Source organism: Pogona vitticeps, chromosome 1, assembly GCF_051106095.1.
Source record: "Pogona vitticeps strain Pit_001003342236 chromosome 1, PviZW2.1, whole genome shotgun sequence".
NCBI lineage: Eukaryota > Metazoa > Chordata > Lepidosauria > Squamata > Agamidae > Pogona > Pogona vitticeps.
Genome location: NC_135783.1, coordinates 160144619 through 160172157, shown reverse-complemented (window position 1 = coordinate 160172157; position 27539 = coordinate 160144619). Strand labels below are relative to the sequence as shown.

General features: G+C 39.9%; 1 protein-coding gene across 4 annotated transcripts in view; it reads left to right on the top strand.

The window, feature by feature from the left end:
- The window catches only part of EHBP1 (EH domain binding protein 1), a 339919-nt gene that overhangs the window by 142152 nt on the left and 170228 nt on the right, over positions 1 to 27539 (top strand). For 2 of the 4 annotated variants that reach the window (XM_020790594.3, XM_020790589.3), the window contains exons 6-10: positions 3965 to 4146; positions 4578 to 4717; positions 7319 to 7423; positions 8213 to 8335; positions 15689 to 15947. In XM_020790594.3, coding sequence (XP_020646253.3) covers positions 3965 to 4146; positions 4578 to 4717; positions 7319 to 7423; positions 8213 to 8335; positions 15689 to 15947 — 809 coding nt within the window. The remainder of the gene's footprint in view (positions 1 to 3964; positions 4147 to 4577; positions 4718 to 7318; positions 7424 to 8212; positions 8336 to 15688; positions 15948 to 27539) is intronic. The other 2 variants (XM_020790595.3, XM_020790593.3) reach the window with 1 other exon arrangement.

Here is a 27539-nt window from a genome sequence, read left to right as displayed (position 1 = left end):
AATAAGGACTGCCTTAAGGAAACCTAAGGAAACCTATAGATGAGTGTGCATTTGAATTTACATCCCCTTGAGATACTCTTATCCTACTAGATAATGTTGGATTTTCTTTCCAAACAAAGGATAGATGGGAATCTAAACATCATTCTTAAACTCTTAAAATGATACAATCCAATTTCAGCACTGGTGGCATTCATCAACACACAAAATACAAAATTGTCTTTCCCAATTATGCCAGAACTATCAGAAGGTTGTTTATTTGAATTCTTACTACTGGTAACTAAGGTGTGCCTACCATTATTTTCAAGGAAGCACTTACGCTTCATTAGTTCCATATTGTTCTAGCAGCCCTGCCCACATATGTGGAGTACACTGAAATATATAAACACTTCATATGCTTTCTGTTTTATGTGTGGAGATACTAATCCTTAAATGCTTTGTAGTTTTGTTCTTGTTTTGTTATTTAAATAAAAAATTGAAAACTACTTCCTGCCTTGCCTTCTGTAGAATATAATATAATAGATAGATGTTCATATCTTTAATTCTGAGCCTATTGTTGTCGAAGATGAATTGAAGGATTGGAATGGCTTAAATGAGTAGATGTGATTCTCACCCACATTATTTCAGTTCATGCCTTAACACTGTCCTTCTTTCACAGTTCCACTGTATTTTGGTCCATCTTCCATTAGAAGGCCACTGTTAGCTTTATTAGGTACCAATGGCTATCTGGAAATCTGTTGGCATAATTCTTTAAAGTATAAAGTAAATTGCATTCAATTTTATCTTATTTCATAATTTTCTTCAAGAAAATTCAGATTTGCTTGTTTCTGCTTTTTCTCAGTAGCAGTGGAACAGACATTACCCTGAGAGTTGATTAAAACTTTTAGGAACCAACTGCAGATAATGTGGGAAACTCTCCAAGATTGGAACAGTCAGATTAACATTGTATTCCATTGACTGCGTGACATAGAAGTCAAAATGGTGGAGAGGGAGAACAAAGAATCAGCAGAGAGAGAGAGAAGAGGAAATTTTCTGTTTTTTAAGATGGCTGTGCTCTGGCTGTCCAGATTTACAGAAGGTCCAGCTACATTCAATTTTCTTTTCTCTTTAGTCATATTAATTACCAGCCCATCTCTAATGTTCCATTCTTGGGCAAGGTGCTAGAGTGGGGTATGGCTTCTAAGTTGCAGAGGTTCCAGGACGAGATAAATTATCTAGAACCATTTCAGTCTGGCTTCAGGCCTAGTTACAGGACTGAGACTGCTTTGGTCGCCCTGGTGGATAAACCTGCACCAGGGATCAGATGGGGGAGTGTGTCCCTGTTAGTTCTGCTGGACCTCTCAGCAGCTTTGATTCCATCAACCATGGTATCTTTCTGGATCATCTCACTGGGATCGAACTTGGAGGCACTCTTCTACTGTGGCTCAGGTTCTTCCTGGAGGGGAGAATTCAGTGGAGTGGTACTGGGGGGCTCCTGTTTGACACCCTGGTCATTGGAACAGATCAAGGAACAGGGATTGGGTTGGTGCCGGATGGGGTTACACTCTCTCTCTGAAAACACACATGCACAGCTTAGGGGTTGGTCCTGGATTTGTCTCTGAGCCTGGATGCCCAGGTTTTGGTGGTGGCCAGGAGTACATTGGCCAAATTAAAATCAGTGTGCCAGCTGTGCCCATGTCCAGAGAGGTCTGATCTGGCCATGGTGGCACATGCCTTAGTTACATCTTGACTGGATTACTGTAACATGCTCTTCATGGGACTGCCTTTGGAAAGTGTTCACAAACTCCAATGGGTCCAAAATGTGACAGCTGGATTTTTAACTGAGGCTGGTTACAGGGAACATATATCTTCCCTGTTACAGGAGCTGCACTGGCTACTGATCTGCTTCTGGGCACAGTTCAAAGTACAGGTTTCAACCTATAAAGCTGTAAACAGCTTGCCCTTTATGAGCCTACTTGGGTATTAAGATCTAGAAAGGCCTTTCTCTCGGTCCCACCACCCTCACAAGCATATTTGGTGGATACACAAGAGAGGACCTTCTTTGTTGCTGCTCCCAGACTCTGGAACTCCCTGCCACAGGAGGCCAAGCTGACCCCATCTTTGCTGTCCTTCTACAAGCAGATGAAGATTTTCTCTTCAGGCAGGTTTTCCTCCAAATAACTTTGTTTTTTAAGGGTTATTTTATTCTCCTGTTTTGTTTATGTTTTTAATACTGCTCATTTATGATTTTCAATATGATATTTCCTTAATACTTTTAAAATATAAAATAATTTATTATTTAGCTTTTAACTTTTTTTCTTTTAGTAGTGTAGTAGTCCTTAGGAGAAAGACAGCATCTACATATTTCGAATAAATAAATAAATAAATCACGTTTTCTCTGCTGTGTAGTCCACACCCTTAGAAAAATAAAGGTGTCAGGTGTATGTATCTGGTGTGCATGCACTCTTTAACATCATGCTATTTACTTGATTCATTGCCAAAGGAGAGGCATTAACCATCTTTCTGCCAACTAGGAAGTTGCCATGGGTATGAGAGTACCCTTCTTGAGTCAGGACTTTGAACCATGATAACTGGAGGGTCTCCTTCTTTTCTTTGAGGGTCAGCTTGTTTTGTAGTCATTTCATTTCTGTTTCCTTTTTTTAAAAAAAATTGAGCCTGTTTAATCATGTATATTATTGTTATAGGTCTTAAAATAAACTCCTTTGTGAACTGATGAATGCAATTCTAATGCTGATATTATTGGTAATAATGCTGTATATTCTTAACTGGCATATTATATGATGGAATCATTTAAACTGTGTCTTAAATGAATTGCAGTTGAGTTAATATATTTATGTTGATATTATAATTGTGAATATTGTTATTGTATTTTTTTAGTGTTTTGAACCTCACTGAGCACAATGTATTGTGGAAAATGGGGTGTACAGATAAACTAATTGTGATTATATCTGCCTTCAACATTGACCCCTCAGAGTTGGAATAGTATTGTTATCATTATCTATGCATTGTAAATATAAATATGCACAAGCCTGTTCATCTATGCAGCTTACGTCCAGATATTCACAAGGAATCTTAGGGAAGGTGTTTTTGACTGACCAAACACACCTCCACCAAACATTGTCAACTATTTATCAAGTTTTGCCTAAGCAGCAATATTGCTTGCTTTGAATTTAAGGGGGAAAACATTGAGTCAAAACATTCAAGCAGCTTTTTGTAAAGGTACCTGATATTTCTGCCAAGCAGAATGTCAGAATATAATATATCATCCCTGAAGAATACCTTGCTTGGAAAAAAATAGCCTTATCTGTCAGATTATGTTGAGTAATATTATACAGAATTATTAGTGCATGTAGATAGCTTATGAGTGAATTTTTAAAATGTACCAAACACTTGAGAAGGATTTAGCCCCTTTCAGAAATGATACTTAAGAATATGCAAAGATTCTCAATTGAATCAAGTTGAACAGATGCATGTATCACAAACAATTCAAATTCTGTTCTCACTTGCTGAGGCTGTCAGTCAATAAAGAGAATGGTCCAGAGTTCTGACAGTTTGTAAAAGGAATAGTGTGAGCAGGGAACTTCAATGTATGGTCCTAATCTCAACAACATTAATTTGCTACTGTGCTGTATCATGAAAATAGTTTAATACAATATAACACTTCTTTGTCCAAACGCAAAGTAAATTGTAGGATGTGTTCTGAAAATAGTGAGTGAAAACATTTTGTTAGTTCCCTTTGTATCAGTATTTGTTTCCTAACAATTTTACCCCACGTAAAACAAACATATTTTTGTTGTACTGTAGCCTGTTGAGTTTTAGGGCAGTTTTGAAATACTACCTTGTTGAAAAATAGGAGACTACTAGGTGATCATGGAAGTCTGGCAAAGATATATTTATATATATGATTATATTAATATGAATTTATTTTACAGCTGTATAATCTCTTTATGGTTTCTTTTCCTTTAAGGAATCTCCTTCTGGGCGCCGGAAGGCTCTTGCTACCAGCAATATTAACATGAAGCAATATGCAAGTCCTATGCCTACACAGACTGATGTCAAGCTGAAATTCAAGCCTTTGTCCAAGAAAGTTACATCTGCCACATTGCAGTTCTCTTTATCTTGTATTTTTCTGAGGGAAGGAAAAGCAACGTAAGTTTTGTGGGAAATTACAAACTTTTTGTCGTCGTTCCCCCCCCCCCCATGCTATAAATAACTCTTCTGAGCAGAAGAGTGTCTCTTAGGAACCAGGAAGAGGGGAATTTTCACCTATTCTCATTAAAAGTTATTTTCATGCAAATAGAATAAATTGGATGCAGAAACTTGATTGCCTTTGGCAGAGTTGCGGTAGTGTTCCTTCTTCGTGCGGCAGTTGCGCCTTCAAGATTAGAACTGTGGGAGACCTGAACTTAGTTGAGTTATAATCAGGACAGCAAGTCACAGTTATCATCTATACAGAAATGTAGCTGACAGTTTTCATAGATCTTGGGTACTGTGTAGCAAGATACTGACTGAAATTGCTAGTACAGTACTTAGTTTATAATTTATCAGAAGTTAAATAGTATAATTGTTGCTATTGTTAGAGATGAAGACATGCAAAGCCTGGCAAGCCTAATGAGCATGAAGCAAGCAGATATTGGAAATCTAGATGATTTTGAGGAAGATAATGATGATGAAGAAGAAAACAGAGTGAACCAGGAAGAAAAGGCTGCAAAAATTACAGGTTTGTTTCTCTTTCTCCTAGGTATTGATCAAGATGTATTTATTTTCCAATCTGTTCTTAGAGATTATGGGCCAGAATTTTATTGGTGCTCTTATTAGGTTTCCTTCAGTAGTGCATGAGATGTCCAGGAGAACCAGTTTTAAAGCTGTTGCAATGTTGAGGGGAACCAGCAGGTACACATTGCCTTCTCACCTTTCCTAGCCAGTTATGCCCTGAAACAAGTGATCCAGCAATACATTAACAGTGATTTCTCTTGCAAATAAAGTTAAAGTCTGATTGGAATGGGTCTAGATAATTAGTATCCTTCAAGAGTGCCCAAAATTACAAACTGCTACTTCCTCCATAACCATATTTAGAGATGGAAAATTAGAAATCAAGCAATAGATTTCCAAAGCCACAGGCTCTTTACTTTTTCAAAATATTAATATATTTCCAGTGCCTCTTTCAAAAATGTTGCATTCTGTAATTTGCTGTGCACTTTAGTGGAATTGGGGATGTGGTGGTGCTGCAGGTTAAACTGCAGAAGCCTCTGAGCTGTAAGCTCTGTAGATCTTCAGCTGTAAGATCAAATCCACGCGACGGAGTGAGCGCTCGTCACTTGTCCCAGCTCCCGCCAACCTAGCGGTTTGAAAGCATGTAAATGCAAGTAGATGAACAGGGACCATCTCGGTGGGAAACGTTCCGTTTCTGGTCGCACTGGCCATGTGACCATGGAAGATTGTGTTCAGACAAAACGCTGTCTCTATGGCTTGGAAACGGGGATGAGCACCGCCCCCTAGAGTCAAACATGACTGGACAAAAATTGTCAAGGGGAACCTTTACCTTTATCTTAGTGCAATTAATAATAAAAATGGTAGAGCAATAGTAGCATAAGCTTCAGCTTCTTTAGAAATTTGTGTGTACTTATTGGATGAGACACTGGACAGTGATTAAAAGTGAGAAGATAAATAGGATATTAAGAATTTTGATAATAGAGCTAAAGTTATGTCTGTCTGGAAACTGAATGCTAATCTGAATAGGTAAAATACATAACTTTGTGTACAGTGATAACTGTTAGACTAATTTATCTTCTACAAGTTTATTTTTATAGCTTCATCACAAATGCATGGTGTATTTTCATAGTATGTTCTTCCTCTCTATTTCATATCAGAAGTGGAACATACAAAGTTCCATTATCCTGAGTCTGATTCTCCGTCCTTCCAGCTCACTATTGTCAGCAATGATTTGTAGCAGTTATTTAGGCTTTGAGACAGGATTCTTTCTTAGCAATACCTGAAGATGCTGTGAATTGAATTTGGGTCTTCTGCATGCAAAACATCAGATTGCAACCCATCCCCAAATGGTCCTAACTTCAGTTCTGTTTACCTAGCAGATAATTTCTGCAATTTATATTTAATTTGTTTCTTGAATTGCCATACCAGAATGTGTGCATATTTCTTGCAATTACTCATTCATCTCACAATCTATCAGCATTAGTCTTTATCAGATGGCTGCAAAATTTGTCAGATTGCAGATGTTAAGCAAATACATGCGCGTTTTCTCACTTTTCACAATTGTGCACCATAGTTACCTTTCTCAGTCCCAATATTAATAAAATAAACGTTATTAATGATGCACATTTGAGCTTTACTAGTTGGCATTAGTGTATACAGTACAGGTTCACTGCCTTTTGGAAAATGGAGATGATAGTTGGTCCTCTCAAAACCCCTACAGGGGCATTTAGCTACCTTATTTACTTGCTTCTCCAGTAGTTCCTTGGCTCCCTGCACGGAGGAACAGCACTTAGTAGAGAGATCAAAAGTAGTATATCAGCTCGAAATTATTACTGAACACCTCAATTAATTCACTTAGTAGCTCTAAACCCATGATAGATAAGCTGCAGTTTGTCCTAAAATGAGAGATACTGTACACAGAATATTCATGGGGGGAGGGAATGGGAAGAAAACTAACTGTATTCTGCCACTGGTTAAAAAGAGAACTCTCTATAAAGATCAGTGCCAACCTGAGATATTTACTGCCTGAATCTCAACCCAAATTGAGCTCACCCTATGAGGCCATCATATTGATCCACCATTCAAACACCAACTCCAGCTTTTGTCTATTCTTTGTAGTGCTGTCACTCCACTCTTGCGAAACAGTGGCTGAAATCCAGTAATAAGGCACAACTAGAGTATGCCTATTGAATCATTGAAACCTATGGGTGAACTGACTCACCTAATCCCCACTGATTCAATGAGCCTACTCAAGTTGCAACATACTATTGGACTTCAGTCTTCATCTGGTAATATTATTAATATATTTGTATGTACTGTCTTAATTAAAACATTAATATAGTGTATCATTGATTCTTTTGAATCAACTGACTGTTTGTTTTGCAAGAGTATGCATATTAGCATTCTTTTTCATTACACTGAGTAAAATCCTCATGCACACACAAGGAAATGTTCATTATTATTGTGATGATGTACCCTAAAATATGTTTCTAAATTAACATATGTTATTTCTTTTCCTCTTTTCTTTTTCTAATAACAGCATGTTTGTACTCCTTTTTCCCTTAAATAACCTTACCTCACAATTGTCTTGGCTGGCTTCTGTTTACAGAATTTGTAAACCAGTTGAATGCTCTGAGCAGCTTAGATGAAGATCAAGATGACTGCATAAAACATGCAAATATGCTTTCAGCTAAATCAGCCAGTTCTTCTGAAGGTCTAAAAGCTTTCCTCCTTCCTTTCTGTTTCTGGTTGTGTGTATTTTACAGTGACCTGTAGTCCCCTTGGTTTCTGTCTGTTTGCAAATTTATCTATGTTTAATATCCATTTCAAGTCTTTTATCTAACATATAATTCAATTAACAGATGCTAACTTGATACTTGTATCTACCAGAAGTAAGCAACATGTGACCCTTCAAATGCTGTTGGACTGCAGTTCCCATCAGCCCCAGCCAATATGAACAGTGGCTGGTTGTAGTTGTAGTACAGACATGTCTGAAGGGGCAGCAGGTAGTTGACCCATGAGTACACATCTCATTGGCTAAAATTATATAATATTCTCTTGATAATTTGATACCTTGGACTGACTCCCCAAGGTTTCACATATACTACATATAGACTTTCCTCCTTAGCAATGGAAAACACCAACCTTTCAATGAATATATGTTGATTTTAAAAATGAAAAAACCTTGCTATCATTTTTTTTTGCAAACCTGGTTTCAGAAAGTCATTGCTGAAATGCAGTGAGCCAGTTCCATTTTTCTAAAAAAAGCCTTCTTTAATTAAAAAAAAAGTGCCTGGTTTTTTTATATGCCTAAGGTTGTGCTAAGAATATATATCAGTTTCGTTTTTCAGTACAGATGTGTTCCGATTCCCTAGTTCTCAAGATACCGTACTTTGTTTAAATATTGCCAAAAACAAAATGTATGTTTAACACTTAAACTTTAAACAGCAAAGTCCAGTTCTAATTGTTGCTGAACTGAAAAGTGCTTTGCTTGGTTTCTCAGAGCTTATCAACAAACTTAATTTCCTGGATGAAGAGGATCAGGAGTTAGCCAATTCCAGTTCAAATCCATTTGTAGATCCTGACAGAGTGGAGCTAAACCCTTTTGGAGACCCTGATATGGAAGGTATAGAGTTTTTCTTATCTCTGCTATTTACAATCTTCGAGTGTTACTCGTACTCTGTTTTCAGACCAGTTCAGTCCCTCCTGCTGCTTGCTTTTCTTAGAGTTTGTCAGGCTTTCCTTGTGTGTCCTTTTGCTTCCTAGGTATTGGGCTCTTTCACATGTAAGAACCTCACCTTGCTAAACCATAGTTCACCAAACCAAGAATAAGTGTTCAAACTATGCACTCCTCCTTCAGTCTTTACCTCATGTTCGTGCTTCTTAAACCAGACTTTTTCACTGCACCTAGAACAGGATCCCTAAAAGGGAGGAAGCAACTGAAGTGGAGGGCATGTGAGCTGGACACTTCTTTTTAGGTTGCTCCTTCTGTCCCCTTTGTGTATCATTCTTGATTAAGTTAAACTGTAGTTGTAAACTATGGCTTTGCAAGGCAGGACTCCAGAGCAAGATTACTGAGTGAAAATTAGTTCTAATGTTCAGATTAAACATATTCATATTAAACACTGAACAAAAACTTGTTGGCACAGTTCCACTAGTATATCAGGGCACCATAGCTAAATAATTTCAATTAATTTAAAGCTTCCCGCGCCCTCCGTCCCCACTTTCAGCTTTGTAGGCTCCCCCAAGCTCTCTTCTGCCCTGGGGAAACCTTTGGGAACCTTAGGATAGGTAGGAGGGAGCTTTTAATAGTCAAAAATTGCTGCCAGATTTCTGCCACTGACTGTGATGCAACAGCAATTTTTTAACTTTTAAAAGCTCCTATCCCACAGTGTCCTCAGACTCCCAGTGGCTTCCCCAGGGCAAGAGAGGCCTAGAGAGTTTCCAAAGCTCAAACAGGAGTATAGGAAGGTTTGAATTGATTTAAATTAATTATTTCTGGCTATCCTATCTGGTTTGCACCAGCAGAACAGCACCAACAGTATTTTGCCTATTGTCTCAAAAGAGGTGTGAGGTTTAATCCTTGCTGCATCAAAGGAAAAGTTTTTCTACTATTTTACAGATATTCTCTTACTTCCCTCAACATTTCCAGTAGCTTTGTTCTGCCATATTCTTTTCATTCTGCTTAAGGACAGTATTAGGCTTCCTCTCAGTTACATCTGGAATGCAGAAGGTAGAAGTAATAATGAAACAATGGGTTTTACATCGTTTTATTACATTGTTTACACTGGTTGTACTCTGCTTCTACAAATGGATGGATCACTAATACCCAATCCTACTTCCTCGTTCCAGCTGTGAAATTACGTTTTTTCCCCTGTTTGGCTTTGAATGATCTCAAAGTACATTTTTCCCGGTTTACTCTTCTTATAAATGCTTACATATAAAGCCCTAAAGGGTTTACTCCCACCAAAATCTCTCCGTATCACCTGATCGAGTCAGGAGGTGAGGCTGAGGAGCCTGATGCCAAAGGAGGCCCGGAAGGAAAAAACTAGAAACCGGGCCTTCTCGGCGGTGGCTCCTCGCCTCTGGAATAATCTTCCGCCGGAGAGTTGTGCGGCCCCTTCACTGGGCATCTTTAAAAAACAACTGAAAACCTGGACGTTCACACAGGCCTTCCCTCCAGGTAATACCTGTTTTTTTCCATTTTTCTTTTTTCCCTTTTTTCTTCTTGGATAATTCCCTTATACTGATGTTTAAAATTTTTGTTATATTGTAATTTTGTTAGATTGTTATTTTATGTGTTGGAAGCTGTCTAGAGTGGTCGTTCGACTAGATAGGCAGGATATAAATGCAATAAATAAATAAATGTATGTATGTGTGCGTGCGTGCGTATGTATGTATGTATGTAGGTATGTAGGTAGGTAGGTAGGTAGGTAGGTAGGTAGGTAGGTATGTAGGTATGTATGTATGTAGAGATTCAAGCTGCCTTTAAGCCAAAGTCTGTTATCACAGATGTCCGGGGTTGGTAGTAGTGATTATTCAGTAGTGAATGGCATGTTGAAGATGTTAAGGCATGTATTATTCTTCTACATCCTTTTTTGTGAGACTGAGAATAAATTTGAATACATATATTGCATTAAATCTTCTTAATTTCTCTACTTATTTTCTTTACTGTTGTACACTGTCACGTGTATGCTCCCATAGCCTTTAGCATGTTTCATAACGTTGCATCTAGTACAATATATGGTTCATCTCAGAATCTCGCCATTCTTGGCTGCACATCCAATGAAGATGTCTTTGGGTGCTGGGTGTGTGTAGGCATTCTTTAGTCTTGAGAGACTATGGTAACGTCCTCTGTATGGAGGACTTGGAACAGCATCTAGTGTGGCTAAGAAGGACAATTTGAGAGTGACAATCCCTTCCACAATGAAGACAAATACAGTCTGTCCCTTGTCCAGCTCTCTGATTTTGCTGCTTTTGGGATTGCCTCTTCGCCTCGGCCTGCTGGACAAGGGTCTCTTCAAATTGGGAGAGGCCATGAGGCACCACCTGCCTCCAGGCTGAATGCTCAGATGTCAAGCTCCAAGATCTTTTGGAATCCGGCCATCAGCCATTCTCACAACATGCCCAAGCCAACGTAGACGTCGCTGTTTCAGTAATGTATATATGCTAAAAATTCCAACTCGTTCTAGGACTACTCTATTTGGAACTTTGTCCTGCCAGGTGATACCAAAAATGTGTCGAACACATATGGAACGTGTTCAGCTTCCTCTCCTGCTGTGCATGAAGGGTCCAGAACTCACTGCAGTACAGGAGTGTGCTCAGGACACAGGCTCTATAGACCTGGATCTTGGTATATGCCATCAGCTTCTTATTAAGCCATACTCTCTTTATGAGTCTAGAAAACATGGTAACTGCTTTGCCAATGCGTTTATCCAGCTCGACATCTAGAGAGAGTGTGTCAGAGACTGTTGAGCCAAGGTACACAAAGTCATGAACAACCTCCAATTCTTGTGTAGAGATGGTAATAGAGGGAGGTGAGTCCATGCCCTGGCCCATGACTTGTGTTTTCTTCAGGCTGATTGTTAGTCCAAAGTCTTGGCAGGCCTTGCTAAAATGATTCATGTGTTGTTGGAGGTCTTCAGCAGAGTGGGCAACAATGGCTGCATCATCAGCAAAGAGGAAGTCCCGCATGCACTTCAGTTGGACTTTGGTCTTCGCTCACAATCCGCAGATATTAAAAAGCTTTCCATCTGATCCAGTCCGGAGATAGACCCCTTCTGTTGCAGTTCCAAAGGTGTGCTTCAGCATGACAGCAAAAAAGATCCCAAACAGGGTCAGTGTGAGGACACTGCCCTGCTTCACTCCGCTTTGGATATCAAAGGGATCTGATGTTGATCCATCAAAAACTACAGTGCCCTTCATTTCCTCATGAAAGGACCTGATGATGTTAAGGAGTCGAGGTGGACATCCAATCTTGGGAAGTATTTTAAAAAGGCCGTTCCTGCTAACTAAATCAAAGGCCTTTGTGAGATCTATGAAGTCCACAAAGAGTGGCTGTCGTTGTTTCCTACATTTCTCTTGCAACTGTCTGAGGGAGAATACCGTGTCAGTGGTGGATCTATTAGCTTGAAATCCACACTGTGATTCTGGAAAACTCTGTCTGCAAGCACCTGGAGTCTCTTCAGCACAACACGGGTAGGCAGCTTCCCTACAATGCTGAGAAGAGAGATGTCATGGTAGTTACTGCAGTCGTCACTGTCTCCTTTGTTCTTATACAATGTGACAATGTTTGCATCCTTCATGTCCTGTGGTACTCCACCTTCCCTCCAGCAAAGACAAAAGATTTCATACAGCACTTCAGTACTTCAGCAGGGATGTTATCTTTCCCAGGTGCCTTGCCGGTGGCGAGGGAATCCAAAGCCACCTTTATTTCTGCTAAAGTTGGTTCGCTGTCCAACTCTTCCAAGACAGGCAGGCACTCCATGTTATTTAATGCCTCTTCAATTACTATATTCTCTCTGGAATATAGTTCAGAGTAGCGCTGCACCCAGTGTTCCATCTGCTGTGCTCAGTCCTGGATGATCACACCTGTAGCAGACTTCAAGGGAGCAAGCCTGCTTGATACCGTCATACACTCCCTTGATGTTACCTGTGTCGACTGCTGTCTGGATCTGAGAGCAGAGCTGAAGCCAATAATAGTTGGAACATCTCCTGGCAGACTTGACTTTTCTACGAGCAGCTCAAAGAGCCTGCAAGTTGTACTCACTAGGACAGGCTTTGTCCTGTCCTTTGGGTCCTGGGTATGGATTGCAGATAGCAACAGTGATGTTTGTATGTGGATTCAGCAGGGGCAGGAGCAGGGACATATGTAAGACTTTGTATGTAGCTACAATATTGTGACTGCTCTTTTCTCTTTTGTTCACATTGGGTTGTGCTTGGCTTCACTGCAGATTGATAGATGATTAATAGCAAGTAGGGAGCTTAATCACTTTAAACAAGAATGCATCCATTTTAACTTGGTCTTGGATTAGTAATACAACCTAGATTTTTGATGTTGCTACATTTGACAGAAGGACTTTATTTGTTAATGTTCGTAAAGACCTTTGAAGATTTAAAGGACAATGTTAGTGTTGAATGTTATTACGGGTAATTTATTGTTTACATACCCACAGCCTTCTTTAAGAGTGTACTTTTCTTGTCTCTTTCTCACTTGTAATTTTTTTAAAAAAAATGTCGTTATAACTTATGTATTCAGAGTAACACTTAAATTCTAGGATTTGATTTAGGTTTTTTCTTTTTTAAAATATTTCTGAAATTATGAATGCAGCTGGATATTTAATACTATACCTAGGCAATAACTAATTAAACTAGTGGCAGAAATCCTGTTCATAGAGTAATCTCTATGTAACCTTTCTTACTTTGTCCCTCATACACAAAGTGCCCCTACCATGATTCTCAGCGGGCAGCAAGACATTGTATGCATGTGTCCTAAAGAATCACAGCAGCAATGATTTGTTTACAAGGAACGGATAGAAAGTTCCATTGGGCTTACAGTACAAACAGGATTTTAGCCATTTTTCCATTGTAATGATTTCTAAAAAATCATTATAACCTTTCTTTAAAATCATGTTTGCTATAAACATTATGAACATGGTAATAGAATCTTCATCTGGGGAACTATTGTTATTTTTCAGAAACATGTAATCTACTTTGAATTGGCAGTCTTAGCTCTAACGTATCTAGGATTCCAGCCACAATTTTTTTTAAAAAAATATGTAGCATATTGAGTCTCACTGTTGGTTCTCCTTATCCTAGACAGAATCTTCAAGTAAAAATATAAAATATAAAGCCCTAAACGGTTTAGGACCTCGATACTTGGCGGAACGCTTACTCCCAACTAGTTCACCCGCACAAGCCAGGAGGTGAGGCTGAGGAGCCTGACACTGAGGGAGGCCCGGAAAGAAAGAACTAGAAACTGGGCTTTCTCGGTGGTGGCTCCTCGTCTCTGGAATAACCTACCTCCGGAGATTCACGCTGCACCCTCGCTGGGTACTTTTAAGAACCAACTAAAAACATGGATGTATAGGCAGGCCTTGCCTTCCAGTTAATTCCTGTCCTCTTTCCTTTTTTTCTCTCTTTATTTGATTTATTTTAATTTTTCCCATCTTATAGAATCATTTAATTAATTAATTGTTATAAATTTTTTTAGAACTTGTTATCCTTATGTTGTAAGTCGCCTAGAGTGGTCGAAATGACTAGATAGGCGGAGTATAAATACAATAAATAAATAAATAAATAAATAAATAAATAAATAAATAAATAAATAAATAAATAAATAAATACATTATTTCAAGTTCTTATAGCAACAAAGTCTTGTAGCACTTTACAGACTAAGGCCAAAAGTAATTGTGCAAGTGATTTCGCCCTTTGGTGGACAGTCCTTCATGTGTCTGTTTTCACTGCCAATGAGGGAATCACTACTGTAGCTTTAGTTGTGTATGCGTGTTTTTTTTGGGGGGGGGCAGGATTCTCACAATGAATTTTATTATGGCATGAGCTTTCATGGACTATTTGTGGCATAATGATCCTGGTAAGTCTAGCACATAGACATGGAAGATTATATGGCAAGTATTATATGATTATATGACTTTTGTCAGCCTGAGCCAAAGCAGCTCATCAGCCCTGTATAGTGCCTTGTCATACTCCTTTCACTTTATTCTTTGTGCAGAAGCTGGAGTGATGGTGGTTACGAAGCACATAGCAAGCCATTCTGTATATTATTAAATCGTTACAGAGGCCAATGCTTAAGCACAATGCTGGCCCAGGACACTTGCGTACTTTAAGCAAAAGGTGAACATGAAAGCCTACTCCACCACTGCATGAGTGTACCGGATACCTTGCAGTTGTGGCCAGGTATATATTGGAACCACAAAATGCAGCATCCACACCAGAATCAAAGAACATGAGAGGCACTGCAGACTAAAACAACAGGAAAAATTGGCAGTAGCTGAATATGCCCTAAAACAAGCTGGACATGAAATTCTATTTCAAAAGACAGAAGTACTGGACAACACCAGCAATCATGATGTTAGACTGCACAGGGAAGCCATTGAAATCCACAAACACTGCCAGAACTTCAACAAAAAAGAAGAAAGTTTAAAACTCAATAAAGCCTGGCTCCCAGCACTGAAAAATATAGCCTGCAAAAGGTCAATGAACTCTACCCAGCTACAAGGACCGGTGATCACTGCACACAAAAGACTAGCTAACGAGACCCATCAATCACAGTGACAGATAATCTCTCCCTCTTACCACAACAATACATCCACAACAAAAAACACACTGATCACCCATCTCCTGAAAAGGACAAAAGCTGATTCCACAGCTATAAATACTCAACTATCCAAACAAACTGCACCAGATCACAGAATTCTGACTCCTTTTCTCTGAAGATGCCAGCCACAGAGACTGGTGAAACGTACATGGCCAAAGAGCCCAAAAAACCCACAACAACCTACTCCACTTTTTTGTTTAAGTGCAACAAAAATGCATAAAAATGGATATTGGAAGCAGAAAAATTGTGTCCCAACTGGAATCTAGTACTTGGAATGACTGCTTCATGTTGTAGCTTTTGGGTCTCACTCAGATTGTGTCTGGATAATTCTCATTGCTACAGCTTCCTGTGTGAATGATCCTGTGAAACTGTCTTACCAATCCTGGTAAAATTTCTGATTTGCTTTTTATGTACATGCACTAATCACCAAGGTGTTGAGACTTGTTCATCTAACCAATGTTTTTCTCATAAGATTTCATCAACCTAGAACACTATTTAAAGATGTTGACTTTGCTATGATAATAATTTTTATGGATGATAAATACATTCTGCTCATGTTTATAGGGTTAGGAATGTGTTGCTTTGTTTGACAGATTGGGAATTCCTATATTAAAAAGCAAACATTTATATTGATTTCTATAGAACCAATTATTAAGGAGATGTCATCTTCAAAACAAGAAGACTCTTACTGCGATGATGATGATGAGTACAATCCCTTTAAAGAAGAGGAAGCTGCTGAGTATGTAAACCCTTTTGATGAACCAGACATTGAACCCGAGGCTCAGGCACCCATCAAAGACTTTCCTCCTCAACCAGCAAAAAGGAAAAATGTTCAGCCAGTGGACATGAGCAAATACCTCTATGCCAACACATCAAAAACAGATGATGAAGAGTTAGATGAGTAAGTATATAAACTTTCTATTTTAAAGAAATCTTTATTCGCTAGTTAGGATTTTATCATGAAATATCAGGGCATTATTCAAGCCTGGTCAGCATGCATGTTTTGTCAGTTTTATTTTGGGATGCTGTTCTTGCTTAAGAAACTAAACTCTCAAGTATTTCTAAGCAAGGCAAATGTTCAGGATAGAAAAAAACACATTCTCTGTTTTTGTTTTTTGTGTAGCGCTAGCCATAGAACATTCTTTTGGCTGGTAGCCACCAGCCTAGAGATATAGTTAGACACAAGTTGGAAAAAAGGAAATGGGAATTTTAAACAATAACTGCAGAACTCCCTAACTAATGAGAAAATAATGAGAAACAAGTAAAATTCTGATATTAAGTTAGGGAAAAGTATCCTAAGGACTGTATAGTTGTAAGATAAAAAGATACCCTTATAGATTCAGATCTGTCTAAAAGACAAATAATTGTTCAGTAGGATTTTTCCCCCTCATTAGATTATTGCTGGCAGTTTGCAATCATAAAATAATGCAATACAGATAACGTGAGTTGTATATAACTGTTACCACAATAAAGCTACTTTGAAAATTGGTATAAAAAGCCTGGAAAAGCAGCCTTCCCAAGTGAGAGTGTTTAGTAATGTTTCTGCAAGGGTGAGCCCAGGAAGGCTATCATGAAGAATGAATGTCAGAGGTTTAGCGATATCATGAGGAAGGCTCTGCTGTACTTCTCCAGTGGCTGGAACCTGCTTCCCTGGAGAAAGGGACGTAATACAGGTATATAAAGCTTAGCCTGTCTAAATCTTTATATTTTTTTGTTCTGGAAGCCAATAGAAAACAGATGCATTTGTCACAGGATAGGGTGCATATTGATTCTGAATTAATGTGTAAGATGACACTGCAGGTCTCATCTGTTTGTTTTTGTTTTACAAATGTCACTCGTGAATTAATACTGTGAAGAAACCAGAAATTGTAACTATTTTCACTAATTTTCATGATCAATGTTACTTATATTATCCATAGGTTAAATTTGTTATTGAGTTTTAACATTCCTTCCCCCGCTCCTTTCATAAGACTGGGTATATATCCCTGAAAATAATACATTCTTCCAAGAACTAGTGCATATTATGTATATGGATTTTTCTGATTATCTCATTAGTCCTGTGCTTAATTTCTTGGAAGGTCATTGAAACTGAACCAACCTCACAAATGACAGATGCTTTAGAGACAAAATTTTGACATTAGTTTCTAATAATATTTGAGAAATTTGAGTTGACATAGGCCAGTATGTTACAAGACAGAATACAGTACAGTATGAGGAATTGAATGGTAGTGTAACATTATAGGGTAATTGAGACATAGCAGTTAAATAGTTGTTACTCAACATTTCTGTGATCATTTGAATATGCATAACTCAAAACCTTTTCGAAACTAATGTTAAGGTTTATTATTTCATAGATTTCAACTAGTCTGTTTTAAAAATTAGTGTATCACATTATATTAATTGTCTTAAAATGACAAAAAAAAATGGCAAATCAAAAGATGGCATAAAGTGATAGGTTGAGTTTTTTCTCCTGTTCATTTATTTGTACATATAAATAAATATGTACTACTGAAGTCACAGCAGGGTGTTTCACTGCTGGTTCTGTTTTTCTGTGCATGCAATAGTGGATTTGAAAGAGTAAATAATGTGTGTATTTTCCTCTTCTTTTTACTGATTCAGATGTACTGCATTAGGCCTCCACACAATACTATACAGTGGTGCCTCAGCGATGTTAATCCATGCAGCAAAAATCGCTGCTAAGCGATTTCATCGCTAAGCGATATTAAAAAGCCCATAGAAACATTAAAACACCATTAATGCGTTCCTATGGGCTTAAAAACTAACCTTAAGCGAAAATCCTCCATAGAGGCGGCCATTTTCTGTGCCTCTAAAGCGAGGCAACACAGCAGGTGGCCATTTTGTTTACCCGGCGGCCATTTTGGAACCGCCGATCAGCTGGCCGAAAATGGGGGCTTTGCGATGATCACTTCCCTGTGATCATCGCAAAACGAATTTTCCCCATAGGGACCATCGCTAAGCAATCGCAAAAACATCGCAAAGCGATTTCTTCGCTAAACGGAGCGGTTGCTATGCGAGGCACCATTGTATTTATATTACTAAACATTAAGAAAAGGTAAAAATAGCCCTCCCCCACCCCACATAGTATCACTGACTTTTAATTTTTTAAAAACTTCTAAATGTACAAAGAAGCACCAATGATATCCACACATAAACTATTGATAACAACACTATTGACTCCCCTCCATAGTAGGTTGTTGCCATGGCAGAGTCTCCATATCTGTCTGTTATGGAAGGAGCTGTTTCATTCACAGCAGTGGAAAAAGTCTACTGACAAGTCCCCCACTGCAGCCCACAATCATTTCCCAGTCACACTCAAAGCCTATCTGGTTCAATATCTTCTTTCCCCAGTGAACAGCCAGATGCATGTTGGAAGCTCAAAAGCAGGTTATGTTTCTGTCTCTCTTTCATAATATTAGAACTTGCAATCATCCACTGAAGCTTGGGTGATTTGGGTCAGATTAAAGGAAGTACTTTGTAACATGGCACACAGAATGTGTGGAGCACACCCTGATGCCCATCAGATTGATTTTTTTTTTAAAGTGTAGATTGATGGAGGCTAAAACTATACGTGGTTACTATTCAAGACAACTGTATATTGTGTATAGCATCGGGGTAGTTCATCACTCGGTATCAGTTGTTGGGGTATTGGAGAAGGAGGATGCATGTGCACTCATATCCTTTTGGTTGGCTTCTATGAACATCTTGTTGGCCATCCTTTGAACAGAAAAGTGCTTGATCTGATCCAGTGGGCCTCTTCTTATGTTCTGTATACCCTGCAGGCCCCTTCTGAAGTGGTTTAAGCAGGTGAGCCTTCATTTCTACCCATATCCATGGATTCAAGTACATAGATCTTTCTGATCAACAACTGAGTTTATTAAACTGTAGGGACCGGGTCACAAAGAACCGGACACGACTTAATGACTAAACAACAACATGGGACCGGGCACAACAGTATGTGGACCAGGAGTCCCCTCCCCACCTCCTAGGATAGAGTTGCCTGCACTTTCCCTCAGCATGGCTCAGTCCAGGCCCAGCCCTGAGTTAATGCCACTGAGAGTCCTATTCCAATTGAAATGGTTTCCACAGAGGTCCAAATGTAGCCCCCTCTAATAAAGAGGGTTTATAATCCAGACCCCAGCTACAGTTCATGTCTCCCTGATAGTGGTAGAGGTGGCTGCAGCAGTAGCTGCTGCTGCTGGAGGTGGCACTGACTCCTGCATTGCCTTTTGTGCCTCCAGCATCACCTCTGAGTGGGTATAGAATCTGACTGACCCTCCATGGATTGTAGTTGCCAGTGAGTGCCTCTGCATAGTTGCTTTGGGTAAGGGAAATGCTCAAAGACTCCTTACCCTTGACCCTGCCTCTGGAGAAGTCAGAACTGCTCTAGGACCCCATGCCCAGGATTCCTCCAAGTAGGTGTAATCTACTGGGCAAGCTTTATGCTAGATACCTCAATAATAAAGTAATCACATGGATTGAGGAGGAGGATATCTTAGGGAATGAACAGGCTGGTTTTAGGAAGAACCGCTCCACTTTTGACCACTGTATAGTACTGAATCACCTTGCAGAGAAGTATATGGGCTGTTACGGGAACGGCTTGTTTGCAGCTTTTATAGATTTAAAGTCTGCCTTCGACTGAGTAAAACTATGGGAAAAACTCTACTCTTCTTTGATTGATAAGAGGCTATTATATCTTATCAGAAGCCTCTACCAGCAGACCACAATTAGGGTAAGATGTGGAGTAGATGGGAATCTATCAAACCCCATCCAGGTAAAGAGAGGGGTTCGCCAAGGTTGTATTCTGGCACCCACATTATTCAATTTGTACCTAAATGACCTCTCTAAAAGCTGCACAGCACCTGAATTTCACCCCCCCCCCCGAAATTAGCTAAAATCAGTGTACCCTTACTACTATATGCAGATGATGCAGTTATTATGTCACTATCAGAAGTTGGTCTTAAACGAATTCTGCGTGTATTTATGAGTTACTGCAGGAACAACCTATTAACAATTAACTTTGAGAAAACCAAAATAATGGCTTTCTCTAGACATAGTAAAGTTAAAGAATGGGTTATTGAGGGCCAGCATATAGAGCAAGTTAAAACATTTAAATACTTGGGAATTGTCTTCTCACGTACCCTCTCCTGGTCCCACCATAGACAAGCTGCAGTGCAAATGGCTAATAACACAAGCAAAGTTCTTAGACGATACCACTATGTCCAGGGTGAGCAGTTCATCCCTGCTGCTTTACAAATAGTTAAGTACAAAATTCTTGCACAGCTCCTATATGGTATTGCAATTTGGATAAATGGTTTCAATCCCACAGTTGAAAGTGTTCTGTCAAACTCGTTGCGACTCCTATTCGCCATGCCAAGGTGTGCCTCTTCAGCTGCTTTGCGTTTGGAGGCTGGTCTTCAATCGGTGGAATGTCAAGCTTGGCTGTATGCATTCCGATTCTGGTTGAAGGTGGTATATGCTCCCACAACTAGTGGGTATTTATACTATTTACAAAAAGATGTCTTTGCCAGCTCATGGCATAAGGGATTTACTGACAAATTACATCTCTTAGGCTTCTCAATGGACTTCTTTTGGAATCAGCCTTATGATAGTACCAAGTCAATGATTGTACAACGTATTAAAGACATAGATCTCCAGTATTCACTAGCTTGTGCAGATAGGACCTGCTCACCAATGCACTTTGGTTTAAATTTTAACTTTCCCAAGTCAGCAAATTACCTATATCGAATCACAGTACCAAGGTATCGTTTTGTCTTCTCAAGGGCTAGGTTTATCTGCTTTCCCTCAGCCCTGTTAAAAGGGCGCTTTAATAACATTCCCTATAGAGAAAGGATATGCCCTTGTGGGGAACAAACAGTTGAGTCCTTGGCACACACCATTTTAGAATGTACCTTATATAGATCTGAACGTAACCATTATCTCTACCCAATAATGTATAAATGTACTGGTATACCTCCCAGAGACTACCTGAAGTTCTTGCTGTCCGGAGAGAACCAATTAATAACAGAGTCGGTGGCTAAGTTTTTATTCACAGTTTTAAGAATTCATAAAATGTTATAAGATAAGTACATGACTCATGTTTTATACTGCTGATATATTTTAGCAATTTACTTATTTTGTATATTTTATATAATGTGCTTATTTTTGTATTTTCGGGTCTATGACCGTATAATAATAAACTAGAACTAGAATCTACTGCCTCCTCACCCTCTCCTCCAGTTCCTCAGGAGCATCTCCCCATGTCCCTTCGTCCTTAGTCCTGCAGATGTATGCATTTCCTTGCCTTGCTAGCGACAGATGTCCCTTGTCTCTGGCTGAACCTCCCCTCCCCTCCTCCAGGCCTTCTTTAAGACACCTGACTAACAGGCTGTACCTCCCTGATCGTCCCCCCCCCCTCAAGTGCCTTCCAACCACTGTAGCCTCCTCCCTCTCCCAGGCCAGCCAATTCACTTCAGTACTGACCTCAGATCCAGCAGTGGCTTGGTTCTAAGGGTCTGGCAAAGAGCACAGGGTAGGGGCAGACAGCCTACAGGGGGCTGGTAGCAACCCCCTCACATGTTCTTACAGTATGAAGGTAGTCGTTTTGTGCTGCACTTGTTTTCCAGCAGCTGATATTTGCTGTCTTAGTTTTTTAGAGATAGAGACTCTCTTTTAAGTCTACCTAAACAGTGGTATCACTATATCCTGCGTATTCTGTTATACAAGTATACAGAGTCGAGTTAATTGCCCCACCCTCATATTTGCTGACACTCAGAATTATTTTTGGAAGGATAACAAGGCAGAAGATGTACTAAACTTTGCAAAAGGCATGCTGGTTCTTCAGTAAGACGTGCCATTTTATGTGTCTAACAATGCAGTGGCATTAACTGTTGCAGTACAGAAAACAAGAATTTTATTCTTGTGAAAGAGCAGCAAGAATTCAACAATAGGAAGTCATTAGATATTTCTGAACAGAGATTGTGGCGATTTCCTCTGAAGCCCCTATTCCCCCAGGTTTTCACGAGGTTCTCGCTCTTCTTCTTTCTTAGCTGCCACCAGGTATTGTTGCTTTAATACCATTCAATCATGGAGACATGTGTGCTTTTAAAACTTAAGTCATTTATTAAATCAGGGAAGTTAATATATGATTAATATTCAATAGGTAAATCACAGGTTAATAATCACTAGTATTTGAATCAAAACTGTTGTAACTTTAAACTCTTTTAACTCTCTATTCTTTTCATTGTTCTCACAGATCTCTAACTCACTACCTGTTCACTTTTTAAGTTTCACATTATCTCTCACTACCAGAATTTTTCTTCATACTCCATACACCAGCCTTTATATCCAGCCCCCTCCCCCCTTAGCTCCGCCTGCCATCCACTCATAGGCTCCTTCTTCACTGTTCAGCTGTGACGGACAGGTGAGGGCAGGGCTGATCACTACAGGGACGTATGTTGATCTCTTATAGCAATCATTGACATTCTTTTGACCGTGCAAAAGAAGAGAAAGAAAGGACACATGGGAAATGAAAGTGGTAGGAATAAGGTTCCAGTAATGGTTTCAGTTCCTCATCAACAGTAATTACATTAGAGGCCAAAAGGAGACACCAAGCAGGATGAAATCCACAATGTGTACTCCACTGAACATTTCTCTCCCTCTCCACTTAGCCACAGTTGCAAATTGAAGCCAGTTTTGGAAGATTAAAGACCTGTTATGTAGGCCTGGGCTATACTCTTTTCCTGAACAAGACTAGTCCAATGTAAAGCTTATAGTCTACTTGCAAGAAATCTGAAGATCAAGTGCTGGTGCTCTCATTGGGAGAGAGACTAAAGAGGCCTGCACTCCTAGTTGTATCCTAGACTTAAATATGGTGAGCAGTTCATGTACCATATTTTTTCCATGTATAAGATGATACTTTTGTCTAAAATCTTTAGACTAAAATTTGAGGATCATCTTATACACAGAAGTAAGCTGAGGAGAGAACAAAACGGCCTGTACCTTGCCTCTGCAAACAGGCTGCCTCTAATCACAAGACTTAGCTTTCTACAGTCAGGAGACTTAGCTTCCTCCAACCATGAGGATTGTGGAACTGACGTCAGCTGATGCTGTACAAACCAACTGGAACACACCTCGTTGGAGGTGGAGCCTGTAGGCAGCGCTCAGATTCAAGAGGGACTCGTAATGTCTGAGTGTTCTGAGCCCAGAAGCTGAGTACTCAGAGCTAAGTTTTCTTAATTTTGGTTTAGAAAAGGGGGGGATCTTATACATGGGTGTCTCTTATAGATGGGAAATTATGGTAAATCAAACTATCTAGATTTTTCCTGCCCTCCAGATCACTAGCAGTATTTCCCTCCTTCTGCTCTTTTGCCTAACTGGGCAGCCCTATGACAAGGCCTTAAAATCCATCTCATGCTCCCCACTGCCAGCTTCTGTGTTCCGAGATGTTTATCACATCAAACAATCTCTAGAGCCTGTGCGACATAAGGAATTGTGATGTCACTGACAAGAAGGCCCCTAGTCCCTATCCTAGTAAGTGTCCAAATCTGAAACTAACGTCTTTGGATTGTTTGTAAAGGAAGGAATCCATTTGCCCACATTCTGCAACAAAGACCCAAAAGGTCTAGGGAAGTGAGTACCTTTGTTGACAGCACTGGGTTGGAGTAGGCTCTCAAAGGACTCATCCCAGGTGGGATCTTATCTTTTTAAGAGTTATGAGTCAGGTAGCAGGTAGGTGTGTTTTCCAGGTTGCCATCTCTCTGTGAGATAAGCTACATATAGGAACTGTTCTGTGTTCTGAAATAAATTCTACAAAAATTTGGAGGGGGAAAAATACTTTTGTGTGGTTGATGCCATGAGTGACATTGTCTTTGTTGCCCTCAGAGAGGATAGTATACTGTAGTGACAGAGAATATACTTTTCCATAGTAGAAAGCTGCAATGAAGCTTTGTATGTATGCGTAGCCTCTATTCTGCAACATACAGGCTCTTCTTCTGTAAGGCCATACTTAAGAGCATTTAGATAATGTTAGCAATTGTTGTTGTTTAGTCGTTAAGTCATGTCTGACTCTGCCTATGGACCAGAGCACACCAGGCCCTCCTGTCTTCCACTGCCTCGCGGAGTTGGGTCAGATTCATGTTGGTAGCTTTAATTACACTGTTGAACCATTTCGTCCTCTGTCGTCCCCTTCTCCTCTTGCCTTCACACTTTCCCAACATCAAGGTCTTTTCCAGGAGACCTCTTCTCATGGGATGGCCAAAGTATTGGAGCCTCAGCTTCAGGATCTGTCCGTCCAGTGTGCACTCAGGGTTGATTTCCTTCAGAATGGATAGGTTTGATCTCCTTGCAGTCCAGGGGACTCTGAAGAGTCTCCTGCAGCACAACAATTCAAAAGCATCCATTCTTCAGTGGTCAGCCTTCTTTATGGTCCAGCTCTCCCTTCCATACATCACTACTGGAAAAACCATAGCTTTGACTATGCGGACCTTTGTCGACAAGGTGATGTCTCTGCATTTTAAGATGCTATCTAGGTTTGACATCGCTTTCCTCCCAAGAAGCAGGTAGTTGTTGTTTTTTTAATTTTGTGGCTGCTGTCACCATCTGCAGTGATCATGGAGCCCAAGAAAGTAAAATCTGTCACTGCCTCCATATCTTCCCCTTCTATTTGTCAGAGAGTGATGGGACCAGTGACCATGATCTTAGTTTTTTTGATGTTAAGCTTCAGACCATTTTTTGTTCTCTCTCCTTTCAGCATCATTAAGAGGTTCTTTAATTCCTCCTCAATTTCTGCCATCAGAATGGCATCATCTGCATATCGGAGTTTGTTGATATTTCTTCCGGCAATCTTAATTCCAGTTTGGGATTCCTCCAGTCCAGCCTTCCGCACGATGTATTCTGTATATAAGTTGAATAAGCTGGGAGACAATATACAGCCTTGTCGTACTCCTTTCCCAATTTTGAACCAATCAGTTGTTCCATATCTAGTTCTAACTGTTGCTTCCTGTCTCACATATAGATTTCTCAGGAGATAGATACGGTTGTCAGGCACTCCCATTTCTTTAAGAACTTGCCCTAGTTTGCTGTGGTCCACACAGTCAAAGGCTTTTGCGTAGTCAATGAAGCAGAAGTAGATGTTTTTCTGGAACTCTCTAGCTTTCTCCATAATCCAGTGCATGTTAGCAATTTGGTCTCTAGTTCCTCTGCCCCTTCGAAATCCAGCTTGTACTTCTGGGAGTTCTTGGTCACATACTGCTGAAGCCTACCTTGTAGGATTTTGAGCATAACCTTGCTAGTGTGTGGAATGAGTGCAGTTGTACGGTAGTTGGAGCATTCTTTGGCACTGCCTTTCTTTGGGATTGGGATGTAGACTGATCTTTTCCAATGCTCTGCCCACTGTTGAGTTTTTTAAATTTGCTGGCATCTTGAGTGTAGCACCTTAACAGCATCATCTTTTAAGATTTTAAATAGTTCAACTGGAATGCCATCAACTCCACTGGCCATGTTGTTAGCCATGCTTTCTAAGGCCCACTTGACTTCGCTGCCCAGCATGTCTGGCTCAAGGTTAGCAACCACACTATATCTGTTGTCTAGGATATCAATATCTTTCTGTTATGATTCCTCTGTGTATTCTTGCCACCTTTTCTTGATGTCTTCTGCTTCTGTGAGGTCCCTACCATTTTTGTCCTTTATCATATCCATCTTTGCACAAAAGGTTCCTTTAATATCTCGAATTTTCTTGAATAGATCTCTGGTTTCTCCCTTTCTATTATTTTCCTCTATTTCTTTGCACAGTTCATTTAAGAAGGCCCTCTTATCTCTCCTTGCTGTTCTTTGGAAGTCTGTGTTCAATTTTCTGTAAATTTCCCTATCTCCCTTGGTTTTATTTCCCTTCTCTTCTCTGCTATTTGTAAGGCCTCGTTGGACAGCCACTTTGCTTTCCTGCATTTCCATAATTCTTCAGGCACTCCGTCCACCAAATCTAGTTCCTTAAATCTTTTCTTCACTTTCAATGTGTATTCATAAGGGATTTGGATTAGATTATACCTGACTAGCCCAGTGGTTTTTCCTACTTTCTTCAGTTTAAGCTTGAGTTTTGCCATAAGAAGCTGATGATCAGAGCCACAATCAGTTCTAGGTCTCGTTTTTGCTGACTGTATAGAGCTTCTCCATCTTTGGCTGCAGAGAATATAATCAATCTGATTTTTGTATTGCCCATTTAGTGATGTCCATGTGTAGAGTCACCCCTTGTGTTGTTGGAAAAGAGTGTAATGCCCAGCTTGTTCTCTTGGCAAAACACTATTAGCCTTTGCCCTGCTTCATTTTGAACTCCAAGGCCAAACCTACCTGTTATTCCTTTGATCTCTTGACTGCCTACTTTAGCATTCCAGTCCCCTAGAATGGGAAGAACATTTTTCTTTGGTGTCAGTTCTAGAAGGTGTTGTAAATCTTCATAGAATTGGTTAATTTTAGCCTCTTCAGCATCAGTGGTTGGCACATAAACTTGGATTACTGTGATGTTGAAAGGTCTGCCTTCGATTCGTATTGAAATCATTCTCTCATTTTTGAGATTGTTTGCCTATACAGCTTTTCCCACTCTTTTGTTGACTATGGGGGCTACTCCATTTCTTCTATGGGATTCCTGCCCACAATTGTAGATATGATAATTGTCTGAATTGAATTTGCCCATTACTGTCCATTTTAATTTACTGACTAAAATGGTGATCAATGTTTATTCTTGCCATCTCCTGTTTGACCACATCCAGCTTACCAAAGTTCGTAGATCTTACATTCCAGGTTCCTATGCAGTTGTTCTTTTTTTTTTTTTTTTTTTTTTTTAGCAGCATCGGACTTTCCTTTCACTTCCAGGCGCGTCTGCAGCTGAGCATCCTTTCAATTTTGGCCCAACCACTTATTAACACTGGAGCTACTTGTCCTTGTCCTCCGCTCTTCTTCAGCAGCATGTTGGACGCCTTCCAACCTGAGGGGCTCATCTTCCAGTGTCGTATCTTTTAGCCATTTGTTTCTGTCCATGGAGTTTTCTTGGCAAAGATACTGGAGTGGCTTGCCTTTTCCTGCTTCAGGTGGATCATTTAGTCCTAACTCTCCACTATGACCTGTCCGTCTTGGGTGTCCCTGCACAGCATAGCCCATAGGTTATCTGAATTGCTCAAGCCTCTTCACCACAACAAGGCAGCAATCTATTAAGGAGAATGTTAGCAATAGTTGAAATAATTTTCTTAACATTCACCACACTCAGTTGCTTGTGGAGGTTCATGCTTACCAGCATGTCCTCTGTATCTTCTCTATACTGTCCAGTGCTTCTTGGGAGAAAGCAGCTGCAGTGCCTCCTGGGGATGGTAGTGCTTGAACAGGTGCCTGAGTATAAAGGATGGAAGGCAGCAAGGCTTCAATTTGCAGGACACATTGCATCAGTTTCCTCCCAAGGAAGCACTGGGGCAGGAAACAAGGCCCAGAG